Source organism: Diaphorina citri, unplaced genomic scaffold, assembly GCF_000475195.1.
Source record: "Diaphorina citri unplaced genomic scaffold, Diaci psyllid genome assembly version 1.1 scaffold1760, whole genome shotgun sequence".
In the NCBI taxonomy this organism is placed as follows: Eukaryota; Metazoa; Arthropoda; class Insecta; order Hemiptera; family Psyllidae; genus Diaphorina; species Diaphorina citri.
This window is the reverse complement of record NW_007379186.1, coordinates 38682-55933: the sequence shown is the minus strand read 5'-3', so window position 1 is coordinate 55933 and position 17252 is coordinate 38682. Positions and strand designations below refer to the sequence as shown.

Genomic DNA, 17252 nt, shown 5'->3' with positions numbered 1-17252 from the left:
TATATCCTCCTGACGCCCAATGTACACACCCGTGTACTTCGAGTTTGTAGTGCCAGAGGCCCAATGTGAAAATTGTCAATGTAGTTCTAGACACCCGATGTACACACCTGTGGACACACTTGTATGTAGTGCCCCAGACCCAACATAATCCAAGTTTTTAAAATAAAAAAAAGCTAGATTTTTTGAAACTAGAAGGGTTTCTGGTAGGTCTGAGTGCAATAATTTTCTCAAACAATGATTACATCATACTTTTTAGGGCTGTTTAAAAATGGCCACACCTGTGCACATTGGGCGTTTATCACTACAATATATTTTTTCAATGAAAAAAGTAAAACATATTTTTTTTATATTTTTTACACAAAAAGAGCTTTATTGTCAATGAAAAAAATTATATCACAGAAAAAAAAAAATTAAACAACATTGAACACTTTTTCATTAGTCGTTTTCCTAACTAGGTACTAACTGCTACAATGATCCATTTTGATTATCAAATGAAGTGAAAATATTGAAATTTTGTATCGTTTCAATGATTTTTTTTTTTTTTTTGGAAATATTGGAATTTTACATTCACCTTTATGGAATGTTCAATAGGACAAAATAAATTTAAATTATGATAGGCCCAAGTATAGTAAGTTAAAGTTTCTTTTGGGCATCATTCAAACCCCAACCAAAAGAACAATAAAACTACTTTGACTAAAAGAGTATTAATTTGTTTTTATTGAAGCTCCCTTATAAGACTAACCGCTAAATAAACCAAAGGGTAGAAGGACATGATTATTAAATTTATCAAAGTTCATCAAAACGGCTAATAACTAATAATTGATTCAAAAAGGTCAATTGATTAATGCTAAAAGCCCATCTACTATCGCCCATTGTCCATTTGCCATGATAGTCATTTTTAAACACAAATACAGAATGATACAAGAGTGAAGTTAAGAATGTCAATGGATTCCCTTACCTGGAAGGAATAAGGGGATCGGATAGTGGCGATCTCATAGTAGACGTCCTTGAAATCGGCCGGGGTAGATATAGCGACCTTGAGCGTCTCAGCGGCCACAGTAGGGACAATATCTTGTACCACTGCATCATCCTGGTCATGCTGGAGAGCCGGGAATATGCCAGAGCCAGATATTTCCTGGTCCGGATCGATCTGAATATCCGGAATCAACTGGGCCGGCTGATTGGACAGGGTGGAGTTGTCCAGATTGTCGTCGGTGCGTCGGATGGCCACGCGAGGCTTGGGCGTCGTCTTGTATTGCCAGCGACCTGGGGACAGAAGGGACAGTGACAATATTGAAAATTGGCTGAGGGATTATAAGACAAAGACTCGGAAGGAGAGATCATAGATGGTTGGATGATGGAGCTCCTCCAGGAGAACCCTGCCACTTTAAAAAGGAAAGCCATAAAAGAAAGATTTCATCATGTTCAAAAAAGTAGCAAGGACTATGTACAAATAAATTATTCTATTGGTAAGATTGTAGGCAATTTCAAATCCGAATTTCCTCATTTTATGACCTACATCTCCACCAAAACCCTGTTCACAATAATGTTTGCTCCACATTTCGACGATCATTTATCACAGACCAGGAATAACAATGGATCCGACACAACAACAATAAATATAACAATATCAGACAACAAGCTACAGGAGAAATAAAATTAATCCCCAAAGTTTTTTAAAAGCTCCGGGAAAAACTTTCGGCGATGGCGATGGTGGTCGGGAAAAAAGTTCTTTGCGAGCAGAATTGTTGTAAATGAAATAAATTTTCATAAATTTTCCCTGGCTAACCATTCAATAAATTGGCTTTGTCCTCTTCATTGGTAGGATTAAGGTTTTGTTCAGGATTACCTTAGAAAGGGATTTGGTAGCAATTATAATTCACCTAAACTTTAACTTGAGGGTTTGTAACTTCAAAACTTGTGTTCAAGGTTTTGGTTCTTACAAAATGGAGCTTACACAATTTAGAAATAGAAGTTTATTTCAATAAAAGCGAGATATTCAGAGCCAATAGGGGATATAGTTTGTATCACTATCATTTCGCCCCTTTGAGAGAGGGAGAGGACTTAACAGTTAACATCAACACTCAAAACACACTAGAACATTAAACAAATCGGAAAAATGTCTGTTTTTATTTCTGTTTCTGAAAAGTTTTTGTTTTTATATTTTGTTGTAAATGAAATAAATTTTCATAAATTTTCCCTGGCTAACCATTCAATAAATTGGCTTTGTCCTCTTCACTGGTAGGATTAAGGTTCTGTTCAGGATTACCTTTAGAAAGGGATTTGGTAGCAATTATAATCCACCTAAACTTTAACTTGAGGGTTTGTAACCTTACAACTTTTGTTTCAGGTTTGGTCCTTAACAAGATGGTTGTAAATGAAATAAATTTTCATAAATTTTCCCTGGCTAACCATTCAATAAATTGGCTTTGTCCTCTTCACTGGTAGGATTAAGGTTTTGTTCAGGATTACCTTTAGAAAGGGATTTGGTAGCAATTATAATCCACCTGAACTTTAACTTGAGTGTTTGTAACTTTACAACTTTTGTTTCAGGTTTGGTCCTTAACAAGATAGAACTTACAAAATTTCGAAATAGAAGTTTATTTAAATAAAAAACCAAGATATTTAAAGCCAATAGGCCATTTTACAAAAATCGAGGGGATATAGTTTGTATCACTATCATTTCGCCCCTCTGAGAGAGGGAGAGGACTTAACAGTTAACATCAACACTCAAAACACACTAGAACATTAAACAAATCGGAAAAATGTTTGTTTTTATTTCTGTTTCTGAAAAGTTTTTGTTTTTATATTTTTTTCCAAATCCTTTAACTCCTCGATTTGCTTCTGTGGTTGATTAAAAAAGTGACCCACCTATCATCTAACCTTGGGGGGAACAAACCCCACACATGAACGGGAGAAAAAGAGGGTAGTGTTGAAAATGACATTAAACGCTCTAGTTTTAAATATCAACAGATTCATTGAAAAAAATTAATTAGGTACCTAAAATGACCTAGGTACATGGATATTTGTTGAAAAGGAATTTATAGGTCAAAAGCCTTTGAAAAGTCCAAAAAGAAATTTACACATTACTTTTAACCGAATGTTCTCCAATCTTTCAATATAGGTATTATAGGTACATATCTACTTTCAAACTTCTTCAAATGTGTTCAGATCCCTCCCTCTCCTAAGAAGTCCCCATTTCTGTCCTTCTGTATGGAAAGGGTTACTCAAGCTTTCACCAGAATAAAAACGGGGGGAAACTTCCGTGGTACTTTTTTTAATTAATCCTCTGGGAGCAATAATAATGGAAATCATTATAATTGTTATTCCCTCTCGCCATAGTGGCGAAGGAAATATTGGTCCGTTCAGGGAAAAAACGGGACTAAATACCGAGATGAACTCATTTTCGCAAATATACCCAGACTCTTAGTGATCCTCCTCCACTGATTGAAATAAAGTCTTGGAGTAGGTATATAAAGACTATTTATTTTCTTGTTTATCGTTTATGTCTTCCCGGTACTTCACCTGAGGCGAGGTTGAGATGCAAAGTGTAAAAGAAACGAAAAAGATTGGTTTTTGAAAATGCAGTTCAGGGAAGAGTTCCCATTAAAGGTGGGTAAATGGGTATCTACTCAGAGTTAACTACTTAACCTATATATTTTTATGAAAAACAAACAGAATAAAGAACCCATGAACGAATATCCATACCCATTCAGCAACAAATTACGCTTAACTGCATGGAAGTCCAAAAAACGGCTGGTGAAGAAGTGACATTATTTCAATAAAATATACAGTGTGTATCAACTTACCGGATGGTCTCTGCAGTTTGAACTTGTAGATACTGGACGAGGTGGAAGATTCAACATTGGACGCCACGATCTTCGCGTTCTCCTTGTTCTTGAAGCCCCGAGATCTGTCGGACTTGCCCGAAGACTCGTCCTTGTACGAATACTCCTTCTCCTTGTTCGACTTCCTTCGGCCGTTTCCGCTCGGGGAGAATCGTCTTCCGCCGCTACCGAGAGATGGCGCTGCAGTCGATGCAGGTTCACTGAACACGGAGTAGGTGGCTAGTTCTGGAGCACTTGGGCCGGGCGGCTTTTGGAATCGGTTGTTCTGGAATCTGAAATCATTTGGGAGAGGGAAGACCGTGGTGGGGGGTTAAAATGTATATTGTCTGGTGGAGAGATGTATTGTCCATTTCTTTTCCGACTTTTTTTTCCGATTCCGACAGTTTAATTTAAAACTATTTTGGTCTGATTAAATTTTTTTCAGAACAATTTTTATTTTCCTTTTTAAAAAAAAAAAAAAAAAAAAAAAAAAAAAAACAAAAAATAAAATATGAACGGCGAGCGTTTGATAAAAACTTGCGGTTTTCAACTTTTCGGATGCAATTTAGACAAGACGATGCGATATGGTGCCCGGTGTAATTTTATTTCTTAAATTAAAATAAGAAGATCGTGGCTCCCGGGTCCCAGGGAAGAGAAAATAATAGCAATAAATAAAAGTTAAAATTACTATACACAAGCTAAGTTAAAACTTGCTCCTAAAGTCTTCGGTTCATGAGGGCTCTAAGTCTAAGTAACTAAGCGAGGTCCAAGTTTCGACCATAATTTTATTTTCTATCATAGAACAATTGAGAAATAAGGACGACATTCCTAAAAGTTATAGATTTATATTAGGTATGAAAAATAATAGCAATAAATAAAAGTTAAAATTACTATACACAAGCTAAGTTAAAACTTGCTCCTAAAGTCTTCGGTTCATGAGGGCTCTAAGTAACTAAGCGAGGTCCAAGTTTCGACTTCGACCATAATTTTATTTTCTATCATATAGAACAATTGAGAAATGAGGACAGCATTCCTAAAAGTTATAGATTTATATTAGGTATGAAAAGATGTTTTGTTCTACTCAAATCTTACTGATGATACTCGTAAATGCATAAATCGAGATTTTATGAACCATCATATTAGGTTGACCGTTATCATTGTTCATGGAGCATTTAGGGGCCTAGAGGCTTCAGGGGCCCCTAAAAGTAAGGACCCTAAATTTAGGGGCCAATTTCCACCTGAAACATGTGTGGGCCTAGGGACCCAACGCACATCGGACGAGCCCTAATAATTCTTCTGACGCAAACTTTTTTCTCTCCTCAGTCTAAAATTTATGGTCCGCCTGAAACTTCGCAATTACATGTAATTAAATAGTACACCTATCTGCGTGCCTTTGGTTCCCTACCCGTTTACTTTACAAAATAATTAATTTTATAAGCTAAAAAAGGCTGCTTTCCAACATGGTAAGTGTTATAAGTGTATAATGACTACATAACTCGCATTTTAAAGTGTGTAGCGCGTAGGTATAAATTAGACAGTGAAAATGTGTGCTTTACAGTTTTCTAGGGTTAGGGTATTTACTTTGTGAATTATGGGGATGGAGTGAAAAAAACAAGGATAGATAGAGTAAAAAGTACCAATTTTAGTGTGTACTGGATGAAGTGTACACTGTACATCTTTCATCTCTTGGTGAGTTAGTACCTGAATGAATGGCTATCTGAGGAATTGGGTGGTAAATTTTTAGATTTTCTATAGCTTTCAGGAAAGAATTCTCCCATGAACCGTTATTGTAAAAGTTTTTACATCTGTAAAGTATATGATACTCGTAAATGCATAAATCGAGATTTTATGAACCATCATATTAGGTTGACCGTTATCATTGTTCATGGAGCATTTAGGGGCCTAAAGGCTTCAGGGGCCCCTAAAAGTAAGGACCCTAAATTTAGGGGCCAATTTCCACCTGAAACATGTGGGGGCCTAGGGACCCAACGCACATCGGACGAGCCCTAATAATTCTTCTGACGCAAACTTTTTTCTCTTCTCAGTCTAAAATTTATGGTCCGCCTGAAACTTCGCAATTACATGTAATTAAATAGTACACCTATCTGCGTGCCTTTATTTCCCTACCCGTTTACTTTATAAAATAATTAATTTTATGAGCTAAAAAAGGCTGCTTTCTAACATGGTAAGTGTTATAAGTGTATAATGACTACATAGCTCGCATTTTAAAGTGTGTAGCGCGTAGGCATAAATTAGACAGCGAGAATGTGTGCTTTACATTTTTCTAGGGTTAGGGTATTTACTTTGTGAATTATGGAGATGGAGTGAAAAAAACAAGGATAGATAGAGTAAAAAGTACCAATTTTAGTGTGTACTGGATGAAGTGTACATCTTTCATCTCTTGGTGAGTTAGTACCTGGATGAATGGCTATCTGAGGAATTGGGTGGTTAAATTTTTAGATTTTCTAGCTTTCAGGAGAGAATTCTCCCATGAACCGTTATTGTAAAAGTTTTTACATCTGTAAAGTATCAATGACTACATAACTCGCATTTTAAAGTGTGTAGCGCGTAGGTATAAATTAGACAGTGAAAATGTGTGCTTTACAGTTTTCTAGGGTTGGGGTATTTACTTTGTGAATTATGGGGATGGAGTGAAAAAAACAAGGATAGATAGAGTAAAAAGTACCAATTTCAGTGTGTACTGGATGAAGTGTACATCTTTCATCTCTTGGTGAGTTAGTACCTGAATGAATGGCTATCTGAGGAATTGGGTGGTTAAATTTTTAGATTTTCTAGCTTTCAGGAAAGAATTCTCCCATGAACCGTTATTGTAAAAGTTTTTACATCTGTTGTTAAACAACCTTTTTTAAAATATCTCCTCCCAATTTACCTTAGGTACTCTTTCTAGAGGAGTTATTAATTTGATATTAAATCGACTTGAAATGTTCCATTCTTCTTATTTGGGTGCATTGAGTAGCAATAATTTGTCTTGTAAAGATTTGATTACTGTGGGAAGCACGAGGGACTCCGTCAAAGTAGACAGGTTTTGTTAAATCCTAGTTAAAAAGTGTTTACATTACATCAGCACTTTAACATTCAGGCGTTTGTCTAATTTGTAAGCTTTTACTATTTTTAAAATCCCTACCCTAAAATTGGAGACGGAAAAATGTTTTTTTTTTTTTTTTTTTTTATGCCCTCTACTTTTTTTCAAACTCGATCTACGACCCGAGCTGTAGCCAGAGTATAGACCTTTGGACCCGGGTAACCAGCGACAGAAAAAATATAATATAGTGCTTGGCCAGAAGTGTGGAAATGAAAATGAGTAAATTAAAAGCGAGGAAAATATTTCGCCTGCCTGGAAGTAATGGGAAATCGGAATAACATGGCGCGGAGCCAAATGAGAACAATGGCATTCATTGAAACGTTGAGGAACATTATGAAACGTTGCAAGATCATGACCCTTTCTGTGGCGTGAAGACAAAACTTCCCGGATGCTGCACCAATACAGACTGCCTTGGGCAGCTACCGCGCGTTTCTTGGATGAATTGATTGTTTTTCATATTTATGTACTTGGCCCTTTGTTTGTAATTCTTTCACCCGCGACCTAGCGCTTACAAGGTAGACACACTACCCTCCAGGTACTAGTGAAATAATGTATTTTCTATTTACAATTTTTTTCTTCTTCTCTTCAGCACATCCACCAAAACGATTCTCTCTTTATCTTCTTCCTCTTTTCATAGACTAGGCTAGTCCCTCTCTTCTCTCCCTCTCTTCTCTCTCTCTCTCTCTCTCTCTTTCTCTCTCTCTTTCTTCAGCACATCCACCAAAACGATTCTCTCTTTATCTTCTTCCTCTTTTCATAGACTAGGCTAGTCCCTCTCTTCTCTCCCTCTCTTTCTCTCTCTCTCTCTCTCTCTCTCTCTCTCTCTCTTTCTCTCTCTCTCTTTCTTTCTCTCTCTCTCTCTTGTCTCCCTCTCCCTCTCTTTCACATAGTTTCACTCTCTTTGCCAGCCGTTTTTTTAACTTCCTAACATGAACGTAAATTCACCACTTCTCTCAAAGTTTTATACCGTGGAGGAACTCTGTAATGATATTAATGATGTAAAGCAAAAGTCTGAGGGAACGTATGATTTGCAAGAGCTTCATGCTAAGAGCTTTGATCAAATAGAAACGTACAAAGTTAAAATGAACATGAACTTTAGGGAGAGAGAGAGAGCGAGAGAGAGAGAAGGACAAGAGAGGGAGGGAAGGATAGAGGGGGGAGAGAGTCGGATAAAGAAAAAAGGAGGAAAAGAAAGAGAGAAAGACATAAGAGGGAGAGGAGGAAAGAGGGGGGAGAGAGAGAGAAGAAAAAAGGAACAGAGGGAGATAGGTAAAGAGGGAGAGAGAAGTATCTAAGTAAAAGGAGGGGGAGGGAGTGGAGAGAGAAGGAGTAAGAGATGGAGAGGAAGAGAGAGAAAGAGGGAAGGAGGTAAAGAGAGGGAGAGGAGATTCATTAGAGCAAAGCTTTATACCGTGGAGGAACTCTGTAATGATATTAATGATGTAAAGCAAAAGTCTGAGGGAACGTATGATTTGCAAGAGCTTCACGCTAAGAGCTTTGATCAAATAGAAACGTACAAAGTTAAAATGAACATGAACTTTAGGGAGAGAGAGAGAAGGACAAGAGAGGGAGGGAAGGATAGAGGGGGGGGGAGAGAGTCGGATAAAGAAAAAGGAGGAAAAGAAAGAGCAAAGAGAGAAAGACATAAGAGAGAGAGAGAGAGAGAGAGAGAGAGAGAGAGAGAGGAGGAGGAAAGAGGAGGGAGGGAGAGAGAGAAGAAAAAAGGAACAGAGGGAGTTAGGTAAAGAGAGAGAGAGAGAAAAATAGGGAGATAGGTAAAGAGGGAGAGAGAAGTATCTAAGTAAAAGGAGGGGGAGGGAGAGGGGAGAGAAGGAGGAAGAGATGGAGAGGAAGAGAGAAGGAGGTAAAGAGAGGGAGAGGAGATTCATTAGAGTAATTAAGAAACATGATGTAGGAGTAGGATGCATTTTCGTATTCCTACCTTATTAAGGTATAGGAATATTTCAATTAATACTGTTAATATGAAAAGGGGGATATAAAGACCTACATTAAATCCTACAGCTTTGATTTGCAAAGTCTACTACAAACTCTATTTTTACATTCCTTATCCTACATGTAGGAAGGAAAGTATAATGTAATCGGGTAAAAAAAACCAAGGTCAATTTTTTTCTCCAAATACCAACCACGCACAGCGTTTCTTAACCAAAGCTGCTGAAGCACCTACATTATAGATACCTAGAGTAAGTACCCACAGGTAATGGTTTACTATGGATGTTAAGTACATAATTGACCACAATATTCCATTTTTGCCTGAGCAAGAGCCACCTTTTCAACCTACATAACAGATAATACGAGATACCTACATTATAGATACCTAGAGTAAGTACCCACAGGTAATGGTTTACTATGGATGTTAAGTACATAATTGACCACAATAGATTAGGGCACTCATTCTGCAATATCACTTCACATCAACTTCCTCAGATACTCAATGCAGACAATGCACATCACATTTCTATGCAAAAATCACCTACCCTAATCCATAATCTAGGTTTTTTCAAGGTTCCATTTTTGCCTGAGCAAGAGCCACCTTTTCAACCTACATAACAGATAATACGAGATACCTACATTATAGATACCTAGAGTAAGTATTACCCACAGGTAATGGTTTACTATGGATGTTAAGTACATAATTGACCACAATAGATTAGGGTCTTAAATTATTTTGGGTGCATTGAGTAGCAATAATTTGTCTTGTAAAGATTTGATTACTGTGGGAAGTACGAGGGACTCCGTCAAAGTAGACAGGTTTAGTTAAACCCTAGTTAAAAAGTGTTTACATTACATCAGCACATTAACATTCAGGCGTTTGTCTAATTTGTAAGCTTTTACTATTTTTAAAATCCATACCCTAAAATCTGGAGCTTTAAGGTGTGGCCACTATCCTCACACAGTCGACGGGCCGTCGATTGACGAGGTGTATCCAGGCAGTGTGACGGTTCAGTCGACATTGATCGACAGTTTGGTTTAAAGCGCCTTAAAAAAAAAAAAAAAAAAAAAAAAAAAAAATGTGCTGACTGTTGCTTAATGGAAATTTCGAAACCACAAAAATTGATTTTACAGTGATCAATCGAAAGTTTTGATTAATTTTCGAGCCTTTTTGGTCCTTGAGTGACCCGGGCATTTTCCAGTTGAGGTAGAGATACAGTATACAGTTGACTGAACAACCAGATTACTAGATAAACTACAAAACGAAAAAATAAATACATTTTTTATTATTCAAACAAGAGAACAGGGGAAAGGGACGTAATGAAAACTCTAAACTCGTGTAAATAATGAGTACATGAAATCTAGCGAAAATAACAACACAACTGATAGTTTGTTGAAATTGTAAAGAATCTCTTACAGGAACAAATATCGGTATTTTGGAATTTAGATAAATATTGTCTAAGCAGTAGGTGCCTTAATAATAAATTTATCTTTATAGGCATGCATGAAGGTAGCACATATTTCACAAAGACAATAACTATCCTCAGATTCGTCAGACTTACCTAATACACTGGTTTCATGTACAGTGGTTAATCCATCTTGAACAATAGTTCCGCCTAGACTGGTCACCAATCCGGTTGGTTGTAGTTCGTCATTATTGAGTGGATTGTTTTTGGATGGTCGGATGTTGAGTTTGCCGTCATAAGTTCTGAGTGGCTTTTGGTAAACCTTGTTTGGAGCAGATGGTTTCAGGTCAATTACCTGGAGCAAAAGGGCGAAAAGGTGCTTAGTTGCTTAGTGACCGTAAATTGCTATGAAAGCTAAATAACGTTTAGGCAATTTTAATGAAAATACTTTTTGTGTGTTTCATTCCAGCCCAAGCCAAAACTTGACAAGTCATACTTGTTGAGCTAACTTAATAAAATAATTCTAATAAACAAATCTCTCCACAACCTGTATTATTTGAATTATTTCATAAAAACTAATTCGTATTCTAAGCACAGAAATTTAAACAAGAACTAGCAATACTGCAACATCTTATTACTTACTCTGAAAGTTTCGTCCACAACTTCAGATGGTTGTCTGGAGAGGAAGTCATAGTATTCAGGAGTCTCTCCTATGTTATTGCCTACAATGGTAGCAGGTTCCTCTGCAACCACTTCAACTTTGCTGGACAGGATTGCCAAGGGTTTCAGAATTCCAGTAACTTCAACAGCGGGTTCAGAATCCACATCACTTTCTGTAGTGCCTCTTTCTTCAACTTCTTCACGATGTGTCACAACTTCCACACGTACATTACTCACTTTTTGTTCTTCTTTCACTTCACGAGGTTCATCGGATGACTCGGATGTTTTGACTTCAACTTTGGTTGTAATGACGGGCGCTTTCTTTTCAACTTTGGGTTCAACTCTGACACTTTTCTCTTGAGACACCGATTCTTTAACCGATTCGACCGTTGTGAATTTGGGCACCTTCTCAACTTTTTCTTCCGTTGGTCCTTCTCGGATTTCTACTTTTGTGAAGACGACTGGCTTTTTCTTCTCAACAACATCGTCCTTTTTCTCTGGCTTTTCAATTCTTTCCTCTTTGACAACGATGTTCTCTTGTTTCACAATTTTACTTTCTACTTTTTGTACTTCTTCTTTGATTTCTTCTTTGACCGGTGTTTTTTCAGTCTTCTCTTCTTTGACTTCTTCTACAAATGGACTAGACACAACTGCAAACACAGAGCTCACAACTTTCTTCTCCTGTGATTTCTTGTCGTTACTATTCTTCTTCTCGTTGGTTTTCTGTTCGACTATAGTTTTGCTTGGTTTTATTTCCTCTACAGATTGTGGTGTAGTTTCAATTGGTTTTGTTTCAATAACTTCAACCTTTGTCACTTCTTCCGGTTTACTTGATTCTAAAATCAGAAAAAGGAAAGAATATACTTATATCATGCAAGGAAAATATATTATGTAGGTCCACAAAATAGCAAAACATGTTTTGTCTAAACATCTTCAAACTTAGCTACTTTGGAAAAAATCGAGACTTCCTGTCTGCCAAGTATTGTAAGATTAATTCGTAAAATAAGAATGGAAAACACAGAAATGTGAGGTAGAAAAGATTCAGGTTTTAGATTTCCACAACAGAGTTGTTTTTTTTACCGAAAAATTTTCCCATCAGAAAGCGATAAATCATGGGATATGAAGTTTTTCTCCTGACATATTAAGAAATGGGGGCTCCTCTACAGTTTTTTTTGTAGACGGAGGCAGTTTTGTTGTTTTCCAGTTTGATTTATTGCAATTTCTTCATTAGAGATTGTAAGCAAAGAGAAAGGTAGAGAGATATAGCTCAAGAGAAAATGTCTAACAATTCCCTTGAACATTTTTCTTTTCCTTTTCCATGGAATGGAGCTTTTCCATGGAATGGAGCTTTGTGTTCGTTATGATTTGGAGGAAACGAGTACATTGTGTTGGATTTTCTATTCATTAAAAAAGAAAAAAAAAATAAATAAATAAATAGAAAGTAAAAAAAAGGTTTTTAATATATTTATATTTCGAAGATGATCTGCTAACTGAACTGATAGATTTTCCAGGTATTTTTATCGAGTTGTACAAAATCCTAATCGCCACAGGACTGACCTCTGGCGATTTGGAATATTTTCACATGAGGGAATATGTCAAGAAAAAAATCTTCTTCTTTTTCTCCTCCTCTTCGTCTAGTCCAGAGGTTCTCAAACTGGGGGGCCTGGAGACAAATCAGGGGGGGCGCGAGCTTTTCCTCGCGAGCTTTTCCTTTGTATCCTTGGTTCTTGGTCAAGGTTGATGCACAACACTACCTACCTACTTTATTATTAAAAATAAAAAAAAATAAGTTTCTCAAAGTTTCAAATTCTCGTTTTGTTATTCCATAAAACCCATAGGTAAAAATAATATACCGAGGGGTTGGGTAAGGTGGGGGGGGGCGTGAAAAAATGAGAATATGCCCAAAGGGGGCGCCATGCAAAAAAGTTTGAGAACCACTGGTCTAGTCCTTCTTCTTCGTCTTCTTTCAGGAACCCCCAAACTTACCCGTGCTGACAACGACAGGTGCTGCACTGTTCGGCGAGAATACCATCACCGTATTGCCCATGGTGGTCGTAAAGTCCAGAAACCCATACACTGTCTGAGTGGTCATAATGGCGTCCGCATTACTACTGACTGATGGAGTGGGGGAGGGGGTGGCCTCTTCTATTGAGGAAGCGGCCTGGTCTTTCTCCGGCGTGATGTAAACGGGGCCTGCTGACGGCACGTAGACGGCGGCTGACGCAAGCCATACTGCGAACAAAATCAATGGGTAAGGTGTTAAGGCGCGTATACACTAGAGTCAATCGTGGTAGATCGTCATCGACTGGGTAAATGGGTTCCAAGTAGATCAAACTCAAGAAAAGCTAGCCTAGTTAGCATGGTTGGTAGCGCATCTGCCTTCTAAGCGCTAGGCCGGGGGTTCGATTCCGTTCCGAGCCGCATTTTATCCTGAAGGGATACTGTTTGTTCTCGGAACGGCTGGTTTTCTCCTATCCTGTCTTCCTTCTCTCTTCGCCTTTGGGACGATAAGACCATAGCAGTTACAGTTACCTCTGTCAAACCTCTTCTCCTATCCTGTCTTCCTTCTCTCTTCGCCTTTGGGACGATAAGACCATAGCAGTTACAGTTACCTCTGTCAAACCTCTTCCCTATTCTATGCATTTAGTACATTATCATCATGTAGATTGTACATACAGACGCTACTAGTTCCACGCGTTCCATGGAGTAAGTAATTAATTTATTTTTATCCCTTTAATGCATTACAAGTTCCCTCCCGAACCAGGCGGAATAATAGCCTTTGAAAAAAACATGAAATGCTAGGTGGAGGGCGGTTTAGTTTCGCGCCATCATCGCTATTAATGTTTTACGATCTGTTTTTTTATTTGGAAATAAATTTCATCGCCACTTTCAGTGAAACAGATATCGCTGACGCCACAATGTTTTCGGATGACAAACGCTTTTGTAAACTAACAACTGTGATAATCCATTTAGCCTCATCTATTGGTTGAAAGTTTTGGAATTCGATAATCCGCCCCCTTGTCTTTTTGGAGATTGATTTATAGACATCGATATTGAAATACCTACTAAATCTACTAATGCTGATTTACACTAACTTACTGATACTGGAAATACGGGAAATTAGGAACTTGACAAACACCGAATTGGCTCCTTAAATAAATGAAACAGACCTCTTCAAGACCTGAATTTTAGAATGACAATCAAAAGAAAGCACCGATGAATAATAATTAAAATCAAGATGGCGACTAAAAACGGAAAATGACACGATTTCGACTAGGAAAATTCTCGCGCAAAAGTGATAATGTGTCAATTTTATTATGCAAACGCGTTGTTGAATAGGCTCCATGATGACTAATTTTGATATGTTTACAATCAATCTGTCAAAGGTTGGGCAAAATAAAACAAGTCTTAACAAAGTTATGACCGTTTCAAATCTTGCATTCTTATTGGGACACCCTTTAGGTACTACTTACTTGTTTACATTTCTTCCACCAGAGTTCGTTCCAGGTGCTGTGGCGCCATTGTTGTTTTGGTTGCCATATTTGTTTTTCCTGTAGCTGCTCGTAGTGGATGGATAGTCCAAGTTTTCATTATCACTTTCCTCACTTGTCACATAGTCATCCACATTTTGCTTCCTATTGATAGCGTTGTATCTGTTCTTGAATTGTCCATTGCCCACAGCAGGTCGTCTCGATTGTCTGATCAAGTTACCACTTGGGTTAGAATGGAAGAGAGATTCTAAAGGCAGCGAGTTGTCATCTTCCAAACTAGATGGTGTGGGTGTCGCTTCAATGTTGACGTTCTTCTTTGGTTTGTCAATACCGCCAAGAGAGGGCCCAACAGTTTTGAGGATTTTACTTTGGTGAGCGGGTGTAGGTTTGATTTTCTTGTTGTTCTGGTAGATGTGTGATGTGCTTTGTAAAACTTGAGCGTATTTACCGTTCACGAATGTACCTGAAACATGCGGATATTATGGATACAAGTAACTGTTCCTCATTGACGTAATATAACCACATCAAGTGCAAACATAACGGTAAATATGAGAAGTAAGAGCACTGAACTAGGTATGCCTCAAAACCGAGTTCAAACAAATATTAACAAAATTATAAAACCACACATTCAACATTAGACCTAAACCTCAACGCCAAGTAGAATCCGGGTCCAAATTACGGTCATTTTGTGACCGAAAATTCACCAAATGTAGGAAAACATATATAGATAACATATCTATTATCTACATTATACTAGTGGCCCATAACACATAACATTGATATAACACTATCCCGGACTGTACCTACATGTCTCTCTTACCGCATAGTAACTTATCCACATTCCAGAGCCTGTAGATTATCCAGTGTTTATAAATCAAGATAATGTTTCAATTCATTTTTTTTTTTTTTTTTTTTAATTTATCTAGGTTAGGTATGTACCTAGGTATTGTATACCTTTTCCAGGTACCTATATCTAAGAATTTAGTGAAAAGTGCATTTGGCACATCCACCAATAGGAATAACGGTGTTTCTATTCACTCTTTTTTCTCACTCTATTTATCTTTCCGAACTCTCTCTAGTTATTTATGTTTTTACATCCACTATTTTTTATTTCCTACCATCTTCCTCCCTCCCCATCCCTGCCTCCCCCCCCTCTCTCTCTCTCTCCATCTCGCTCTTTCTCTCTCTCTCTCTCTCCATCTCGCTCTTTCTCTCTCCCTTCCTCCATTTCTCGCTCTTTCTCTCTCCCTTCCTATCTCCTCTCTCTCTCTGCTCTCTTTTTTTCTCTTTCTCATTCTATCCATCAAGTTTTTTCTGGCTCTTCCTAACCTAATTATTTATACCATCACCCACACTTTGCAATAATTAGTGAGGCAAGGTTTAAAAGAAAACAATTTGAGAGAAAGGAGGGGGAGAGGGAGAGAGATGGATGATAAATGGAAGCCCCCCCAAATCCTGGCCTTTATCCGAGAAAGCGAAATATGCATAATATAAGGATAGACAGGAGGGGAGGAAGGGAAGGGAAGAAGAAAAAAGAGGAGAAGTCAAGAAGAGGAGGAGGAGAAGGAGATAGAGGGGAAGAGGAGAAAAATTGAAAACGAGAGAAGAGAAGTGGCGAAGGAGTAAGGAATAAGAGGAAAAGGAAGAAAAGAAATGGAGAGTTGGAGAGGAAGGATAGGAATAGAGAAGAGAGATGTGAAAAGAAGAAGAGAAAGAGAGAGGAAGAAGAAAAGGGAGGGGAAGTGAAGGAGACTGAGGGGTGAGGATTGGGGGGGGAGGAGGAGGGCGTCAAATCCTTCATTTTTCATCGCGCGGAGATGATGGAGAAAAGAAGAAAAAAAAAAAAAAGAGGAAAAGAAGGAAGAGGAAGAAGAAGAAGAAGCAAGAGAGAAAGAGAGAGAAAAAAATAACACATTTCGCTAAAAACAAAAGCTGACAAAAAAGGGAGGGAGGAGAGAGGAGAAGGAGGAAAATTTCGCTAAAAACAAAAGCTGACAAAGAAGGGTGGGAGGGGGAGGAGAAGGAGGAAAAAGAATAAATTCAAATTACCCCCCCTCCTCCCCTCTCTCTCTTTCCTCCTCCTCCACTGAATCCCCTCTCTCTCCCTCCCATACCACAACATATACTTGGGGCTATGTGGGATTTTTTTTTTTCTTTCTCGCCACATCCTTAATTAATTAGTGCGAAGAAAGGAGAGAGATAGAGAGAGAAGAGAGAGAGAGAAGGTAATGGTGGTATATGGAACAGTTATACATAGTCCTTTTTGTATAAAAAAGTTGTATGGTAAAAAAATAAAAAAAAAAGTTGGAAAAGCTGAAAATGAGCTAATTGTTCTTGATATGATTCCTACATCCTTTTCAGCACAGCATTTACCTCCCTCTCTTTTTCTCTCTCTCTCTCTCTCTTCCTCTCTCCCTTTCTCTCTTTTTCTCTCTTTCTCTCCCTCTCTTTCTCTCTCTTCCTCTCTCTCTCTTCCTCTCTTTCTCTCTCCTTCTGTCCCTTCGTAATACCGGGATTTCCCGCTAACTTTTCCCTCCTTTATTCTTCTTCTTCTCTCTCTCTCCCTCTCTTTCGTTGGTTTTGCTCTTTTTCCCTGGCTATTCCTTCGTACTGTGATTCAAGTTGTAAATCATACCTAGATATGTACCTACATAATTGTAAGTTAAACCAACTTGTGCGGCCTTAAATTTCTCCAGGGTTGGAAAGTTCATCAAAAGGTCTGCCTAATCGCAGTGTTCTAAACTCGAGCCATAAAATGCACACTATAGACAAGATATGTCTGGTCTCGTCGTGGATCACTAAATCCAGCCCTGAT

General features: G+C 38.0%; 1 protein-coding gene across 1 annotated transcript in view; it reads right to left on the bottom strand.

Annotated features, from left to right (window-relative positions):
- Nucleotides 1-17252, bottom strand: part of LOC103517130 — a gene marked incomplete at its 3' end in the record, with an annotated part of 29662 nt that overhangs the window by 7281 nt on the left and 5129 nt on the right. The window contains exons 2-7 of the mRNA XM_026829342.1: nucleotides 12933-13178; nucleotides 10929-11782; nucleotides 10443-10641; nucleotides 10048-10135; nucleotides 3810-4120; nucleotides 923-1266 (exon numbers count right to left, since the gene is read on the bottom strand). Of these exons, the coding sequence (XP_026685143.1) occupies nucleotides 923-1266; nucleotides 3810-4120; nucleotides 10048-10135; nucleotides 10443-10641; nucleotides 10929-11782; nucleotides 12933-13178 (2042 nt within the window). The remainder of the gene's footprint in view (nucleotides 1-922; nucleotides 1267-3809; nucleotides 4121-10047; nucleotides 10136-10442; nucleotides 10642-10928; nucleotides 11783-12932; nucleotides 13179-17252) is intronic.